General features: G+C 42.1%; 2 protein-coding genes across 3 annotated transcripts in view; one reads left to right on the forward strand and one right to left on the reverse strand.

Annotated features, from left to right (window-relative positions):
- LOC135493474 (zinc finger CCHC domain-containing protein 10-like) overlaps positions 1–16,909 on the reverse strand; it is a 30,901-nt gene extending 13,992 nt beyond the window's left edge. The window contains exons 1-2 of one of the 2 annotated variants that reach the window (XM_064780838.1): positions 16,858–16,909; positions 8,692–8,853 (exon numbers count right to left, since the gene is read on the reverse strand). In XM_064780838.1, coding sequence (XP_064636908.1) covers positions 8,692–8,853; positions 16,858–16,895 — 200 coding nt within the window. In that variant the 5' untranslated portion in view covers positions 16,896–16,909. Of the gene's footprint in view, positions 1–8,691; positions 8,854–9,457; positions 9,652–16,857 lie in introns of those variants that run through there. The other variant, XM_064780837.1, reaches the window with a different exon arrangement.
- Positions 16,910–17,145: 236 nt separating this feature from the next.
- On the forward strand, positions 17,146–19,523 carry LOC135493637 (F-box only protein 39-like). Its single transcript, XM_064781123.1, has 2 exons — positions 17,146–17,268; positions 17,570–19,523. The coding sequence occupies exon 2, from the start codon at positions 17,602–17,604 to the stop codon at positions 19,066–19,068; it is 1,467 nt and encodes a 488-aa protein (XP_064637193.1). The 5' UTR covers positions 17,146–17,268; positions 17,570–17,601; the 3' UTR covers positions 19,069–19,523.
- The last annotated feature ends 53 nt before the right edge of the window (positions 19,524–19,576 follow it).

A 19,576-nucleotide genomic window follows, 5' to 3' on the forward strand; every position in this document is an offset into this window, starting at 1 on the left:
TTCCCTGTGGCTTCCATAAGAAACAGTACACCAGATGAGTGCACAGACCCAACCTTTCTTGAGATGTTCCCTGTGGCTTCCATAAGAAACAGTACACCAGATGAGTGCACAGACCCAACCTTTCTTGAGATGCTCCCTGTGACTTCCATAAGAAACAGTACACCAGATGAGTGCACAGACCCAACCTTTCTTGAGATGCTCCCTGTGACTTCCATAAGAAACAGTACACCAGATGAGTGCACAGACCCAACCTTTCTTGAGATGCTCCCTGTGACTTCCATAAGAAACAGTGCACCAGATGAGCACACAGACCCAACCTTTCTTGAGATGCTCCCTGTGGCTTCCATAAGAAACAGTACACCAGATGAGCGCACAGACCAAGTTTCATTTTAATCTGATTCTTAACTCGGTTTATACCGGGATCAAAACCGGAAACATTTACAAATCAATTTAAGCCTGATTGATGACGTATTGGTAATCCATAGAATCAAATCTGTGTAGTGGAGAGCACGACAGTAGAAATCTGGGAATTTTCTCTCCAAATCTAGAAGAGAGAACAAGCTGTATAGAGAAAACTGAAGGAGGCCACACTTGTTCAGTCATGCCCCTAGCCACTTTGACTTAGCACTTGTTATGTCATTGGTATTCAAGTCATGAAGTCCACTAACCACTTAACCACAGGACCACAAACAGGCCAGTCACAAAAAGGTGATAATATGGTTAGTCTTTACCCAATGACATTGTCTTGGTGATCAGCAGCAGACAGATTGTTCAAGCTGCCAAACTCTCTGGCAGTTTGCGGTCGCCACACTTCCTTATGATGAACATGCCTTGTTAATAGTTTACATCGTAGAACAAGCGATCGTCTCGTGCTGTGCCATCCATCACTGACCAGCATTAGCTGTGTTTCTTGATGAAACCATACAAGAATCTAAGGACATTCCGGCCAACTTGGGACGAAACTGGAACGTCACTTTCAGCTTGATATTCATTGAGATAACGACCATCTCTAAGAACGAGAGGAAATGGAGAAGGAAATTGATTGCATGGTTAGAATACCAATCAGGCATCTCCACTGCTGAGATGTGAACCTCACATCGAAGGGCACCTCAGGAACCGATCTCTGATAAAATCAATGTTTCCTTAAGACTTGCTCCAGTCAGGGCATTATCGTAGGCTCTTCATTATACATCCGTCACATCTGGGATTCACATCCGGATCAAGTGCCTCTATCCGTGACCAGCATTACATATGTTCCATGTAGCACTGTGGAAGAGAGTCAGCCTCATGATCAAGAGGCCCTACTGGTCGAGTTCAAGTGAGCGCCTTCTGGTTGCTCCTTGAAACCCGTGATTGATATCTGTGGAGACCGGGGTAATAATATGATATCCCAAAAGTGCTTTGAACAGAGAAACATGGAAAAGCTCTTTATATGAACTCAATATCGTTATCATTATTAATGATATAACGACAAATCAGCCAACTAAGGACGAAGTATAACATCCGTTTGTCTGATTGGACAACAAGCTGTGGTTTGTTGCAAATCTGGTGTCCATGTTTAGCTCAGTCTATTTCCCCAACTCTACACAGGAAAAGGCTTCACATGTAGCTTACAACCTCTAGAGTCTATTTCCCCAACTCTACACAGGAAAAGGCTTCACATGTAGCTTACAACCTCTAGAGTCTATTTCCCCAACTCTACACAGGAAAAGGCTTCACATGTAGCTTACAACCTCTAGAGTCTATTTCCCCAACTCTACACAGGAAAAGGCTTCACATGTAGCTTACAACCTCTAGAGTCTATTTCCCCAACTCTACACAGGAAAAGGCTTCACATGTAGCTTACAACCTCTAGAGTCTATTTCCCCAACTCTACACAGGAAAAGGCTTCACATGTAGCTTACAACCTCTAGAGTCTATTTCCCCAACTCTACACAGGAAAAGGCTTCACATGTAGCTTACAACCTCTAGAGTCTATTTCCCCAACTCTACACAGGAAAAGGCTTCACATGTAGCTTACAACCTCTAGAGTCTATTTCCCCAACTCTACACAGGAAAAGGCTTCACATGTAGCTTACAACCTCTAGAGTCTATTTCCCCAACTCTACACAGGAAAAGGCTTCACATGTAGCTTACAACCTCTAGAGTCTATTTCCCCAACTCTACACAGGAAAAGGCTTCACATGTAGCTTACAACCTCTAGAGTCTATTTCCCCAACTCTACACAGGAAAAGGCTTCACATGTAGCTTACAACCTCTAGAGTCTATTTCCCCAACTCTACACAGGAAAAGGCTTCACATGTAGCTTACAACCTCTAGAGTCTATTTCCCCAACTCTACACAGGAAAAGGCTTCACATGTAGCTTACAACCTCTAGAGTCTATTTCCCCAACTCTACACAGGAAAAGGCTTCACATGTAGCTTACAACCTCTAGAGTCTATTTCCCCAACTCTACACAGGAAAAGGCTTCACATGTAGCTTACAACCTCTAGAGTCTATTTCCCCAACTCTACACAGGAAAAGGCTTTACATGTAGCTTACAACCTCTAGAGTCTATTTCCCCAACTCTACACAGGAAAAGGCTTCACATGTAGCTTACAACCTCTAGAGTCTATTTCCCCAACTCTACACAGGAAAAGGCTTTACATGTAGCTTACAACCTCTAGAGTCTATTTACGCTACTCAACAAGGAAAGCTTTAGCGAGCACCCAAAGCTAACTCACTCATGATCACATGGGATTTCCATCCACAAAGTATAACTTCCTTAACTGCCCATTCGCGTCACAAGAAAGAAAGCTGGTTGACAAATTAACGAGATTTTCCAAATCCTATCAGGTAACTGTTGGAAACGACACGACTGCAGCAACAAAATTTGCCGCAAAAAATGTCTTCTTTTGACAAGATGACATATTGTTACACCCCTTGGGAATCTACCAACACTGATTGTTGCCATACCTTAGTTACCATGACTACAATTGTCAACAACACAACCAGAGTAACTGATGGGAAAATAACGAGACTTCCTGAAAAAATATCTGGGGAAATGCTGTAATGCAATCCCAGTGTACACCTGCTAAGTCAGGCGTTCCCTCGAGTCAATTCTCCAACGATTCAGAGCAAAAATTACTGTAAACCCATTTATTTTTGCAGTCCCGTATGTAATCATTTTCAGATTTTGTTCATACTTTTGACACACTGGGTAAGCAATCCCCATCCCCTCCCCAAAAATTGCCAAACTTTTGGCTAACACCACAAAACAATGATTGCATCAGAGTGCCTTGGCACTGATCAGCTCGATTATTGGAAGTGATTCTAAACAGTCATCGTTCCTCGTGGGACAGACACCGACAAGTCGACATGAAACCCCTTCAAGTAGCTGGTCCCAAAAGTGTGATGGAGGTCAACTAGTCATGCCAGGATGGATGAGCTATTTCCCACATGTGTGATGTCGCTGGTCAGCACCATTAATCAGTCCATGCCTTGACTGGCGTCATTAACCTGTGGTCGTTGTATTTATCCAACTAAATAGATCACACAAGTGAGACGACTATTTGTATTCCATACCACACCAGAATGCCTTGTAAATTACGTTGAGACTATAACTTGTTTAGTGGTGGCAGTGTACTGCCTTTACCACCCGAAAATGCTGAAATCTAGATGCCCCGAGATGTGATTTTAGGCCAATTCTGGAACCAATGGCTTTGAAAAATGGGATCTTTCCAAAGAAAAACTTTGAACCTCGAAGTTATGATAAGCGTCTCATGCTGCGCTTGAGAAATATCGGCTCCTGGTATTTGATGAAATAAGCTGCGGTGAATAGAGTTTTTATGCTCCATGTTGCCTAGGAATATCAATAACATATCAATAGAGCTGGCGGTTGGTATTGGACACATAATCTCTCTTTGAAGTGGAGTCTTGCCGGAAAAAAATTGTGGTGACAGGCTTGCAATATGCTACGAACGAACAGAAGGAAATTGTTTTCAGCGGCCTTTTGGAAAAAGGCAAGTATTTTGATATTGAGGTACATGTATGTGGAGTTGAAGTTGATAGTGTAATCCGCAATGCACCTCTTTTTTTGGTAAAAGTTTTCATGACTTTTATTCATTTTTTTGAGTACATATCGGTACACACAACAGCAATGTTTAAATTCATCTTCAATGAGTATTCACATAATTGAAAAATCTCAAATTCAATTTCAAATTTTGGATGACTGGCGTCAACCGTTAATCTCTCCGTTGAATATTGCACCAAAGATCTGCCTGCAGAGACATACTAGATGGATTTTGCATCAAAGCTAGTAAGCATCTGCAATGATTTTTTCGGAGATCAAAGCAGATTGTATTACTGACCACACAAAGAAGGATAACAGCGTAAAGTGCCGCGATAACTCCCTATCCCCTCGTCGCACACTTTCAAATAAAGACCAGTAATTTGATTGTGGGTTGAGGCATGGTGGCGAATGATTGATCGTCGTTGAGGCAAATATGACAAGTCAGAGAGTGAGCAGTCAGGTCCTGGTTTAAACATCTGTCTGAGAAAGCTTGGAGCACACTGAGGAAAATGTCTGTGAGATCAACTGATTATGTTGTTTCTAGCACTGCCTGTGACTTGAGCCCAAGACCAGTCATTTGACAAGAGAATGCAATACTGCAACTCAAAATTTTTGCTGGCATTTTATCTCTGCAAATGACCTTGATTCAAAATAAAAATATTGGGAAAAAAAATTTTTTGATCGGAATTTTTTTTTTACGACAAAATAAAAGTTGTGAAAATTTTTTCAGAAATTCTTGCATATGCGCAAATTGTTTTTCAGTTCATAGTAATCTTGACATGCAAACTATCGTGGCTCTCTTGAAGGACTGTGGGACTCAATCATACAATAACAACCTCTCATCACAGGAATTTATGAATCAATATCTCCTCATTCTACAGTTGTACCATAACAGACTATGAACTGCCCCAGGAGTCCCAGCCCTGTAATATTATCCAAATACCAATTCAGCTATTGTGGCCATTAGCATATATAACATCAGGTTTCCTAAAAATATGCATAACAAGAGAAACTAACAAGGATTTGATGACCTGCGTCACAATTATCTCTCATCACGCTCACGCAAAACATCAGTGATGATGATGATGTGGCAATTGGCTGCCATTATCGCCACAAACCCCACAATACCATTCTCCGGACTGACTATCAGTACCCCATCATATCCCACAGACCCCTATTCCTTGACCTGAGTTATGCTGGAATACCAATCAGGGAGCTTAGGTATCTGAACAATGCCAAACAGAGAGGATTATGGTGCCGTTGGCTGTCAACACCACAATCATTCCTTGCCAGATTGCTGTTGATAACCTATGTTACATGTATGCTCAAATACCAATCAGGTAGCCAGGAATTTGAACTAATATTTAGCAATTGGCAATTGGTCCTGTCAAAAAAAACCAAAATTCCTTTCTCCGGACTTGCTGTCAGTCAGACATTCATTCCGCAAGAGCAACATCTCTATTCATTGACTTATACTGTTTTAGCATATCATGCAACCAGCCAACATCTGAACTATGCACCACGTGCCCAGTAACCACTGAAGATTATTCATCAATTGGCCAGCCAACATCTAAACATGCATTGGTTCCCAGTAACCACTGAAGATTATTTACCAATTGGCTATGGGTACCCCATCAATCCCGCAGTACCAATCTCAAGATCAGCTGAGCCGTGGTAAGAGATCCATTGGCTTATTTGATCACGACACTACAAGGAGATAAGGACCCGCACACATTAATCAGGATTGCGGACAAATCACCAGACATAATCTGCAACAAGATACCCGAGGCAAGATGGGAGATGACAGACGACGGTTGACTATATTCGTAGAGGATTCTTTAAGAATTATTGGTAAAGTTCTCAAAGGTGGACATGTTACACTTAGCTTCAATGAGCGATTTGATGCACAACTCCACAAAAATGGCCTGGCATAATGTACAGTGAAAGGTTCTATCAATCTCTGTACATGTTTTTGCCCGTAACCTTTCAAACTGTCGACAGCCACTTGCGGACATGCAGGTTATTCTGTCACGTCTGCCAGACACAATATCCCTTCTAAGGCCTCCTCTTGGTCATCGCTAATAGCCAGTTACCATCATGTACCTTAAAAATGCAAGTAGCGACGTCGTGCGTCTTGTAGCCGACCACTTCAAGGGTAGACAAGCACCACATCAGTACAACTCAGCCATTCTCAAAGCTTATATTCAAACATCTCTCTGCCAGTATTACCTTCTAAAGCCTAATCAAAGAGAATATTTCATTCATCTGCTTCCCCATGAGATTTAGATACATTCGTAATTTGGTACGACATACACCCCTTATACATGCTTCCCGAAATTGGTGGCTTCCATTGGAACTAACTTTTTCCCCCTTGTCCGTCATCAAAGGCATTCAAGTGTGTTGGTCAACCATGACTATCTCCTTTGTCCCTCCACCATAAGGCCTAGTTTCCCCTTATGACATCACTATTCAGACACTCAGCGCCCCATTTCTGGAAAGGTGTATAACAAAGAATATGACCATTTGAGTCTTTTCTTGCCATGCACTGTATGACACTGTAAACATAATAGAATGTGAGACAGTATTTTCATGACAATTGGAAAAGTAATAGAGCCTCACGACTTGATCGTTATTGTTATGGAGACCACAGCCCAGCAGCCATCATAACACTGCAACACTCTCCTCCGATGTTGATGAGAGGTTTATAAGACAAACAGGCAATCTACCCAGTAAACTGTGACATAAACGATGACAGATTGCCTCAAGTTTGGGCCATTTTGTTGATTTACTGCCAGCCGAATGGGCCATATATGATGAACATTGTAACATTACTGAGAAGTAGTTGGCACAGGAGAGGGGGCCAATTTTCTGCAGCTAGTCCCAGATAGGCTGTCAAGACAAAAGTGAGTTTCTGAATCACTCACTCACAGCGATTTACAAAGACGAATTCATCGCATGTCATCGGTTCGTTTACAAAGAATGTCTTATTCGTCATTGTTTGTGACCGATGCAGAAACTCTCCACTGACTTAGTAATTGATCTGAAGCAGAAGAATCTATCAACAACTCTCACAGCAAGACAGCCTGTCTGAGAAAGACATCTTTGTCACCTTAAGACAAGCTGACTGATGACAACAAACAACCGAGCTGAGTACAGCCGCTCTTTAATCTTACATCTGTCTGATATGACATTCTCTCATCTTAAAGAGTGCTTTGAGCTTGTCTAATTGCATTCCAAAATTCCCCAGAGCAACTGAACCTAATATGAAGTTGGGTTAAGAAATGTAATATCCTTCTAATGAGGAATTCTTTCATCTAGTCACGGCCGGCTGGGTCAAATGGGTCCGCTGATGTTGGCTTGATGATGCAGGAGGGAGGGCTGAGGAGGAGGGACGACACCAATAAAACACATGGCAAACACATATGAACACAGTGTAAAACCCCCTTAGCAGACACCTCTCTATTAAGGACACTAGCTTTGGTCCAAAATTGGTTGTTTCCATTCAATTTGACCTCTCTAATCAGTACACCTCCCTATTATGGACAACACTTGTCAGTCCCGAGGGTGTCCTCAAGAGAAGTTTTACTGTATATTTCCCACATGTAGAATAAAAGATGTATACTTCCTGGACTAAAAGACATCCAACGGATGACCAAGAAGGCCAACTCCCGGAGTAGAGTCACGGGCATAGACACATTGAGGTACGATAGTAGCTCGAGGACAAGCTGACTTTGCCCCAAGGGAAGATAATGTATCATACGCTTTTTTAAAGATTGCTCTTCATCACATTGCAGATGCCAATTGAACAGAATGGGGCTTCAAAAGACGAGGCTTGCCACAGCCAAAACGTGCATCCTGCTTGATGAAGCATTCAACCTGAAGCATTCAACCTGAAGCATTCAACCTGAAGCTCCACAGGGATGTAAACCACTTCTGTATTTCATTTGTGTCCAAGCTGCCGTGAAATTAAATTGTTATCTGGACAGGATTGCTTTCAATCACATTGACAATTGTGCCACGGCTGCAAAGAAATCCAACTGGAATTACTGCTCTCTGTTCATCAAAACACTAATTGAAAGGGCTGTCGGTGAGGCGCTGTGGTAACAACAGCCCCCACTACTGAAGTCCTGGGTTCGATTCCCAGTACGCTAATGTGATAGAGGGTGACTCTCTTCAACAGTGTAGTTTTTCCTCCCGGGTCTCCAGTTTCCACCTACTTACATTGCAATTGCCCAATATTGTTTACAGAGCTATTAATGTCCTTGTTGAAGCTCAGCTCTCCGAACACAATATATTTTCAAACTATGATTAAAGGTATGCCAAAGACACATTGATACAAACTCGCAGGATAAAGTGGCCTGGAATAACAACAGGTTTAAATGACGTGGCAATGTACATATACTTACCTTGGGAACATGAAATCCACAGGGGCTGGGTGCACTGATGAAAGCTTCATGGAGCTGAAGCCCATTAATAATGCACTCTGATTCAGTTGCGGACATGCAGGCGCAGTGGACACCAAATTGCCTCGTCAACATCATATGGAATGACAATAGGTTTGCAGTTTCCCAGGATGTACTTCTTCTAACTAAAAACACGAGATTCCAGATCTTCCCAAAGTGACCCATAAACTACTTACAACGTGTCAAGTTTCTGTTTCTCTTCCTCTTTCTTGAGTCGCTTGTTCATTTCCGTGGTACGCGATTCACGGTGTACATACTTCCGCTTGCCGGTACACTCATACGTCCAGTGGCCCTTCTCAAGGCATTTCTGGCAGGTCACGTTCTCAGCACTTGGCTGCCTACAAAACAGAAAGAGATGACATCGTGAGTAAGAGAGAACATTCTATTCTGTGGTCTGTGATTCACGGTGCGAATTCAATACTTCTCTTTGGCAGCCTAAAATACATAAGAATAGACATTCAATGTGGAGCTTGAGACCAGACTTCAGCTCCTGTGCTTCAGACCTTCTCCCTAATGAAGAACAGTGAGGATGACTGGCCAAGGGACACCACCCTGACCACAAAGCTCTGGGGCTCTATGGCTTCAGACCTGCTCCCTGATGAAGAACAGAGAGGAATACTGGCCAAGGACACTGCCCTGACTACAAAGCTCTAGGGCTCTGTGGTGGAACTCACTGGGACAGCAGACTTTGTTACCGAAAACTGACCGATTGTCCAGCGAGCTCCCCAAAAATTCTGACCGCAGAAGAAGAAGATGCTTTACCAGGGCATTCATAAATCTAAGGCCCATCCTGGGACGTCCACATCTCACGTCTAAACTAACAACTTTAGTACCGAATACGAGGAACTAAAATCCATCTGTGCAACACAGAACCACCAAGGAGGTAGATTGGAGGAAGATAGCGGAGGAGATCTAAGTTTTATAGTTGGATAAAAAGCATACTTATGAGCAGCTTCCATTTTGGCTCTCTGTGTAGCGGTACTCATCATGATGACCACGCTACAAGCAACGATAGCACAGCAGATCACCAGCCTCCCTTTTAGAGAATTCTACTCCCAATGAAGAATGCAACTGTTGTAGTTTTCTAGTGCATTTCTCATCAATTTTGCAATGTGTCACCTCATGCTTCATGTACATGTAAAGCCTTAATTACAGAAACTATGTCAATCTAGAAGTAATTCTCCTCGATAAAAACTGATGCATGCATATTAACGCCAGCTGTTTCAAGCCATCGTGTGCAGGCCATCGATTTACTGTCAGAGTCATTAGTGGTGTGTATTGAACAACAATCAAGGCTTGATGTGAACCAAACACTTGCTGCTTGGTGAAAGAAGCTGCCGAGGGGGGGTCTGCCGACAAGCTGCATAGGGGGGTCTGCTGATGTGTCGATAATCAAAACTGTTGATAGGGCAAGAGTCAGGGGTCACTGTCCGTGCATCTTGCAATGGTGGAAGCAGTGACCACCTTTCTGGGGGTCTCCACCTCGCTGAGTCACAACCAAAAACCTCTCTTAGTAAAATCAAGCCTTAGACATGTCAGACTCATAACAAGGTCCTTGTGTGGACTGGACATCTAACTTCAGCTTCCTCACTGTGACAAGGCTGTGTCAGCAAGGACCAATGTTCACGTTATCGAAGTAGAAATCAAAGCATACATCCCAACTTTTACCAGTTACCAGCAAAAAGCCTACGAATCAAACCCACCATAGTGATCATGCAACCATAGCCAGAAACCAGAAAACCACGCTGATCCTCTGACATTGATGGTCATTGATTAGAACAGTCAACATGGCCAATGCAATCATGTTGCGAAGTTTGAAAAAACCAAACTTGGATATCCCAAGAGAGGAGAAGCTCATTCTTTGGCCGTTCCTAATCCGCATCCAATGATTGAGAAACAAAAACGAATGACTGCAACATTCTGATATAGACCTCCTTCATCACAAAACCAACAAACCATAATATTGGTGCGCACGCTATTTTATATAATTTTTTTGTTTCTGACTGCATTAGTTTGCAATTTGAGATGAAATTGTGAACGTTTTTATTAATGTGTTAGTCACCAATCTACTGGAACAGTCATTAGAGGAGTCGGCGGACTTTCCCAACAAAATTTCTGTCTTCTATTTGAGCCGATAGTCTAAGCCCACTACATCAACTCCATCAGGGCCAGAGAAACACAATGACAATCATCTAACACATCAAAATGAAAAACGTTGATAGTACGTTGACTTATGCAATGTTGCTTGCCACTTCTCATCTCAACTGAGACCCAGCAGCAACATCTGACTCATAAAGGCTAGTGCTCGCCCCGATTCCAGACTAATAGCTCACTCGGGAAATCATAATAGAGGCAACTACGATTCAGCTCAGCTGCCAGTGACTGGAGCAATACAATCATGATAGTCCAGCTCTTTACTGCTCCCTTAGGCTGCGTACCCAAAGACTATTGGCTTGTCAGATTTTTCTTGTTACGTCTTATGCTTGTGACGCGTGACACACGAAATAGGTAACTGGATATCTAAACACTGCTTGAGCTGCACTGACAACACATCATCAAAGGACTGTTCTCCTGGCATGTACAGCAGTGTTCATCTTGTATAGAGTGAAAGAGGTGCGCATATGTATTCATAGGTTTGACCTGAACCATCATCACCGGCCACCAAATCATGGTCTGTCTTTAATACAGGAAACAACCTTCCAAATGTAGCTTAGCTAAACACCCCCCTTGTCTCAGTGGCTCACATGCCAGAGTCTGAGACCCACTCCCCCAAGGAGCAGGAACAGTACACGACAACAATAATTTCATTCCACAAATAACCTGTTTTCAAATCCACAGACGATTCTAGATTTCTCCTTGAAATCATTCAATTACTACAATTTTCTACTACAATCAGCGACCAATTTTCCCGATCAGACTGAGTTAGCTACTGCGTGTGTAAGCAGAAGTCAGTCTGTACGGAGATCATGCTCAGTAGGATGTGAGTGATGTTTGGCAGGCTACTCCCACCAAAAAGACCGCACTCTTGCATGAAGGCCGCCATTTACAAGATGGTCTATAACGCTTCATACCGACCTCTATAAGTTAAACGGCCATGTAGCATTTTCGCAAGTGCCCGACCATGGGCGATAGGATGATGTATCGTACAAGTCATTTTGCCAAAATGGTCGCATCTTTTTGTCACCAAGTTGAAAGCTTGAACTATGTACTGATATCTATCTATTTTGTCGCACGACAAACTCAATGGATTTTGAAATCAATTTTCAAATACCACTGTCATTGCTCTGTCATGCAAGTGGTTTTATTTTCCGATAAATGAATATCATGACATTTGTCTGATCATGGCATGCATGGCGAAAGCGATTATTTGCTCGCAATCAAAAGCCCTGCTCTGGCCTCCACCATGTTTATATTTGCAGGGGTAACTTACCCCCTGCTGCTGCACTGGAACCTCCCTTAGCCGACACCTCTCTATCAAAGACACCCTTTCTATCAAGGACACAAAGTGGTTGTTTGCATTCAATTCGGCCTCTCTAATCATGATACCTCTTGAGGACTTGTCAGTCCCGAGGATGTCCTTAATAGAGAGGTTCTACTCTATCTTCGCTGAGCATTTTAGGAATGTGATATCGCCACTTGGCTATTTGCCGACACTGCCTGTGGCGATCCTCTGTCCATAATACCCTCTTTGAATTCCTTGCCATCTTGCCTCCGGCAAGCCACAAGATCAAGGCCATTTTTTGCGATTTTGCAGCATCATATTCCCACATGACAGCGGCAGATCCTGGAGACGGAAAGAGCGTTCACAGCTTTTCTCATACAATTCCAGGTGTGTTCCAAAATTTCAAAGATTTTTCATGATTTAGGGGAGGGGTGTGTGTCTGGCATGCCCCCCCCTTGGATCCATGCTTGCATGATATGACGTCTCATTTAATCATCATCTCCACGTACAGTATGTGGCTTTAGGAGTGGAGGGGAGGGGTTAGTCATACATGCAACCTTGGTTCAAACTGAACTGTATTTTTAGATCTCATGCCAGGAAATAACGTATTGACGTGTACGTTTATCGAAGCATTTTTGGAGCACCCTAGATCCAATACAGCTCACATATATTGGAAAACTTCAGCAATATCGAAAGCACTTAACTCTATGGTTCATTTAAGTGTTACAGAATTCGCATCACGCAATCTCGTTGTGTTGAATTGATAAAAAAGTTATTTGCAACACAATGCAGTCTGCTCTTGTCATTTCGCTGCACTCACGAACAATTTTTGATTCAATTTCACTAAATTTTCAATTGAAGAAATAAAGACGCATTCGATTGGATCATTCTTTAGATTTAGCGGAGCTCAGCCGATATGATGAGTGCATCAAGAATGTCACATTCAATTCCCGATTCTCTATTTCTAAGCAGATTATGCGGAAAATGAACTAATCAAATGAAATCGACATTTTGAGATTCCTAATCAGAAATTTATTTATAATGACCAATTAGGAAATGAATGCCAAAGAATCTTCTTGAATATTTTTACAATGCAGTCCTAAGTGAACCTGTTTTATGTCGTAACGAATTTACGTGTGGCATATTTCTGATGGAAGCACTTTTTATTTCATGAAAAAATTCGAAGCGGTTCAAAAATTATAGTCTATTCCGTGCATGTTGCTTCAATAGTCCCGAGCACGTCTGCTACACTGCACACACTGGCCTTTCAGAAACGACAAAAAGTGTTGAAAATTTATGCTTTAATTAGCAAATTCCATCAAATTATCAAGAAACGACGCCCGCACACCAAGTACCATCGTGAATCATCTTACGACTCTCACTAGCCTCGCTATCTCAACTACTGCAGTAACGGGCAATAAATGCAATCATCGTGCCGAACTGTTTTCTGACGATACCATCAATCACTTGGGAATGTTTGGTTGTCTGATTAAGCCGAGGCGCGAAATTCCAAAGATTACCCGAACGTCCTGAATTGGCATCCTGATAGAAAACTTGGTGATTTATGACAACGGATCGATGAAACTTGGATAGACCCTGCTGGGCTCATTTCCTTGATCGTCCACGCTCAAGGAGATTGCGCCAACTAATTTCACCTGAATACACAGTCTGGAGCAGCTGAAAGAGTGAAAGAGGCGGGATCTATTGAGCAAAGTTAGTGAGATTTACAAAAGAAAATGATAGTCAACACTCTGATGATGTTTTAGCTATGGAAAATGATATACATGTACTCATCAACGTATGGAAGAAGAATCAGACCAATGACGAGGCGAGACTTGCACCATAAACCAGGTGAACCCTGGGAAAAAGAATAAGCTGATCTCGTCGCATCAAAACTCCTGCGAGACGCAAGGAAAATAATGTGGAATCAGAGAAAAATGATCAGTGATCTTGCAAGATGACCAACGATATCCCTGAACGCCTCTGGGAAAAAAAGAAACCACCAATTCCAACTGCGACGGATGGAACAATGCAGGAGCTCATGATACGAGGTCCAATCTGGCCGCAATCAAGCAGATACAGAACTGGGTAAAAAATATTTGTGCTGCGGGATGGAAAATTGGTGTGAATTGATCCCAGAGGTTGATGAGAGCCACAATCGAGGATGACAGTTTGCCGAATTTGATTGGATCATCTCATTCAGTCAGTGACGATTGCAATTTCGCACTGATTGGTCATGTTGTGCTCTCCCCGATTGATCTCAGGGATCGGTGCTGTAACAAGTGAACCATGGTATCTTGTTGACGAGATTGTGCTACATGTTTTTATGGTCCACATCACAGCTGAAATATCAACAATATCGATTGGCCTTGTTCGCTAAGAGTTACTAAGACGATATTGTCAGAGGACAGTGTCTTCCCTTGCTTATGATTTATGCGTCAGATGCCAATTTTGTTGTGTTATACATTGAGGACAGTTTCCTTAGTTTCACAGTTGACAAAGGTAATTGGCCATTAGCCAAAGGTAATTGGGCAATGGCCACACTGGGAGCTTCCTTGAGTTAGCACGCAACACCAATACTTTAAAATCAATCACCAAACCAAAGTGGCTGACTCGATGGCCTAATATTTGCTGACCAAATGAAAAAGGAACCCAACCAGCCAATGAGCAAATAGGACGACACTACTGGATGATCAGTCCAGTGGATAAACATTGATTTTCCCGAGAGAAGATGCAGATTACGGCCTTTGTCATACTGTCAATTTCAGGCCACTCTTGATAAGGATGATGTGATGACTTCATGGTGATGACCTGAAAAGCAGTAAGCTTATTCACCGACTTTATCGGGTGACTGAATATTGAAGAACTGACGCAAGTCAAATGCAGGTTACACACCCTCTGACAGACAGAATAAACCAAGGCTGCCCACCACCACTGACATGAGGCCACACCAAATGTTTTTTTTACTGTAAGCCCTTTATTTCTGCAATTCCTCATTTTTTCAGGTATCACGCAAGGAGGTCAAAATGCAAAGATCAGAGACATGACCACCATGGTCCCAGCAGGGGTTTGAACCCACAACCTCTGGATTATACACGACATGCACGAAGCCACACAAGTGGGACTTCTGAGGAATCAGACTTCACCCGTCTTTGGTTTGGAAACCTTGCCAAGTCATCGACATCACGAGTCATCACAAGACATCTACGTATCTGTAAGCCTTGAAAGAGAAATAAGAACTTCCTCACATTCATTTGGCCCGACGCTGCAGTGACGTCCATGACATCATATTCAATGACACTTGATGCTGTATCGTATATTGAAGATCGGCTATCGATTTGGAGATAACTAGGACCTAACGAGATACTTCACTAAGCAAACATCGATGGAGATATATTCACAATGGCGTGATGTGACAATACGCAGTAGATTGCAATACAGAATTGCAGATATCGGGAGATTTGTCATGTTTGTGGGTTACAATGAATGGCTTTTTTGTAAAAGTACTTTTTTTTAAAAGACGTCTATCAATCACACCCTTGGCGGAGACAAGACAATCTCTCTCCTCATTTGGATAAAGAAAACTGCAAAGGAGCGATTTATATATGCTGTGACCACCCATTTTTAAACTTTGCTTCCTTAACATTTCACCAACAACTAGTATTAGTAATCAAGATAGAATTATACTTTAGATTCTTCAGTGCTTGTTTTATACTTTGAAGTAATAGCGAAATATCAAATACAAAAAGCTGCAAAGCAAGACAGTGAGCCTTACCTGATACATAATCATGGGTGTGTCCAAACAGAATCAATTCAATTCCCTTGCAATAACTCCAAAGAAAAGTTACAACTTGTCAGTATGAAGTTTGAAGAACTAACTTGAATGTTGGTTAAGCTTCCCTTTACATGTGCATGTACAATGTAAATCGAGTACAATCAAAATGTGAAATCAGAACTGATTAGACTTATCGTTATTAGACGACAATGAAGCACGCACGTCATGATATTGCTGAAGATATTCCCAAGTAAGTAGGACCAGTGCTGCCAGCTATTGAAGACGGGATGAATAAGAAGTGGCTTGGTGAATGACATCAGCAGCAGACAGGCAAACATGGCAGAGCTCTTGCTGTACCCCCTGTGGCCAAACAATGAACTAGCAGCCATGTAGCAATACATCTGTTTCTGCATCTCATCTTTGGACATGTTGATAAATGTGTCCGGGTCTTAGCGAGGCACTGGGTAAAAAACATGCTCTACAATGCAATCCCCGATCGGAAATGACATACCCGTACTTTGATCACCTTCAACTATAAATCCATTGAACAGTGGCACTTATCATTTTATCAATTGATGACCTTTTCGGGGGCCGTGATCGGGATTGTAAACTTGTTTCAAGACATGACTGATTACCAGACGACGAGTCAATATGCACATTACCCGTGTGGTAGTGGCCAGTGTGGGCCTGAATTAAAAACAGAGACCCAAATAGCCTACCGGTAGGCGGAAGGCTACAGTAGGGTGGTCGCTAGCTGTCATGTAAGAAAAAGTGGCATTGAAGGAGCCGTATTTTCTGCACCAATAATGTGGACGGGCACAGTAGATTACAAGAGTCAAGATTCACAGAAATTCTACAGATCCCTCTAGGCACTAGATTCTCCCAATACAGCATCAGTATGGCAATATAGGGCCTACATACATGTAAATGTACCCATTCCATGGCCTGTACTGTGTGTGTACAAAATGTACACAGAGAATAAACCACCATCAACAAAACGCCATAAACACATCATTTCAACAATGATTGCAAATATTTAGGTATCAGAATGTTCTAGAATGACCAATGATTTTCACTGATCACAATCGAATGATCAAAAGTCGAAGAAATCGGCCAAAAACTTACTTTCTTTTCAACAAATGTTGTCTCATGGAGGCAGACATCTTGGATTTTTCAAGGGGGCATCTCAGAATCCTCAAGTACGCCAATTTTCTAAACTCACGATATTTGAGTTTATAGACATTTCTATGACCTATTCATAATGGTTCACTTTCCAAAGTCTAAATATATTCAAACCTTATCATTATAAGGTTGAAATATCTTATGAGAAATGAGTATTTGGCTTTTGAAAAATATGACGAAATGTTTTATCAGTCCTAATTTTCTACAAAACCAGCGGTGGTACTTAATTTAGCTGAGCACCAACAACCAGGAAATGAAAATTTTGGATGTGAATCTCAAAACCTTTATATTCTGACCAATTATTGGCGAATACTGTAGTTTAAACCGTTGAATAGTCTGATAAACCAGTACAGCGTAAGTTGGTGTCATGAAGATAGGAACTATTGTGCTGAGGCATGTCAAATAGTCTCTCTGATCAAGTATTACTGACGGGCGGAGCCAACATGGAGCATGGGGGGGGGGGGGCAATGGTGTGTGTGTGCAGATGTCAAGAATCATCAGGGAGTTTCAGCTTGTTGCAGTAGGGCTGATGTTCCGGTATCGATTTTAACAGACATCCCTACCTACATGCCCGGCCTGAAACAAGAAGAATAAAAAATAATGTTTGACTCAAACACTGTGCGAATTATTTACTTAAAGTTCTCTTCTTTTTCAGTTATCTTTGGTGTGAAAACTCACGAGAAAAACATGGCAGAAGAACAACCTTCGGCGATCCCTGAAACTCAAACTGAAAACTGCAACACAGACCAGGAGGATGGCATGAACCTGATGAACCTGACTGACCTACCCGACCTGGTGTTAGTCAAGATCATGTCCTACCTAGGTTTCAACGATCTTTACAGTGCTGCTTTAACCTGTCAGAGAATGAATGAGATTATGAACCATCCAGCTGCTTGGTCCAAGATCAGGATGGACATTCTTTCAGATACTGATTTGCATAATGAGAACTTCAAGACGTCAAGATATCTTGCGATGACTGAGCGATATGGGGCATATTTCCAAGACCTGGAATTCTACTACACTGGATACTGTCAACCAATAAACCTGGACATCAAAGACTTGATTGACAAACTGAATTCGAAATGCCGACTGAAAAGTTTAGTCATATCGGTGTATTTTGTTGAGACTAAGCAATTCAATCATGCAAATTTCAATGTGTACAGATTGAAGGAGCATTATGATGCAGTTTGTTCCTTGGTTTCAACGTGCGAGCGTTTGAAATCCTTCAGTTTACGCAGCTGGCCTGCTCGTAAAGCGGAACCTGATAAAAATGAGATTTTAGAAGCGCTTTGCGCAAATGAGCATAATAAGAAGCTGAGGAAGCTGCACATGTTTTGGCCCGATAGAACGGAGAAGAATTGGGTGGGTCTTCGGACAAATCAGACCAAGAAGCATGCACTTGTGGTTGTTGAGCACTTCACTGCCCTGACTCACTTGAGTCTCCCGTCCAATATGATTAGCCAGGATCTTCTAGATCAGCTGGCGAAAGGCAATAGAGCTCGGCTTGAGAACATGAGAGTTCTGGTCGTCTTCTCAAACAGTGATGATAATCTTCAGATCCCTAGACTATCTTGGGGACCGTTGCATAGAGCTTGCCCCGAGTTAGAAGTTGAAGTTGTCTTCAACAGCCGGGTCCCAGAGTTTAACATGGCGCAGATGTTAAAGTCTGAAATGCCTGTGAGTGTTTTGTATTTCATGAAGTATGCTCGACTTGGTGCTGATGATATCAATGCCATGGCTGTCAAATATCAAAAGACCCTGAAGAAGTTTATAAGCTACTCTGATGATACTCTTGATGCTGATGTCGCTCTTCTTAGCCTTGTTGTGAACTGTACTCTTCTGCACACATTAATCTTTTACGGTCCGTTGAATTTTAAAACAGTGATGGAGTTGGCCGAGTCCAAGGGTAAGAAATGGTATCAGTTTGTCGTTAAGAATGATACAATAGATCTGAAGGCTAAGAAGCTCGATCCAGATCTAGTCCTAGGTTATGATGATGCGACTGGGCAGTATTACCAAGCTGATATGGTGCAGTGGGGGGACACGGATAAATCTCTGAAAGAAAAGGAAGAACGATTCAAAGTGATGGTTGAGTCTGTCACAGAGTCTATCGGTCGTTCTTGGAAACCATTTTCTGAGCCCAAATCCACTTGAACCATTTTAAGTACTCATGTTTGAACATGAAGGACACGTTGCCAAAATATTACTCTCAGTATTAACGCCTTTATGAAAAGTTTTTGATATAGCCTTTAGCTGTGATAGCCTCTGTAATGTCCACAAAAATAATAAGGTGTGAAACTTTTGGTGTTTACAGTATGTGTGTGATGTGTACAGTAATACTCTAATCTCCACAGTGAAGCAGGGAGAGTGCAATAAGTTACTGTAGGACCAGACTGTTAAGAGGAAAAGCATTTTGGATTGTTTACATTTTGAAATACTAATAATTGTATGTTCACGTACTGAACGTCCATGCAGTGTTAATCATCATCTTAATCATAGATCTAGTCTTTGTATGAACTTGACAATCATGACTGCTTGACATGCCTTTTCACTTTGCACAATAAAGTTAATATTGTTAACCTGAAGTAGTTTTAGAACCCATGACCTTCTGATATACAGTCCGACACTCTTCCACTGTCATCACAAGGATCCGGAAAGACCT

This window comes from Lineus longissimus, chromosome 9, assembly GCF_910592395.1.
Source record: "Lineus longissimus chromosome 9, tnLinLong1.2, whole genome shotgun sequence".
NCBI lineage: Eukaryota > Metazoa > Nemertea > Pilidiophora > Heteronemertea > Lineidae > Lineus > Lineus longissimus.

Bases quoted from the DNA above. Each gene is read 5' to 3' on its own strand.
- LOC135493637 (XM_064781123.1), top strand. From the start codon at position 17,602: ATGGCAGAAGAACAACCTTCGGCGATCCCTGAAACTCAAACTGAAAAC.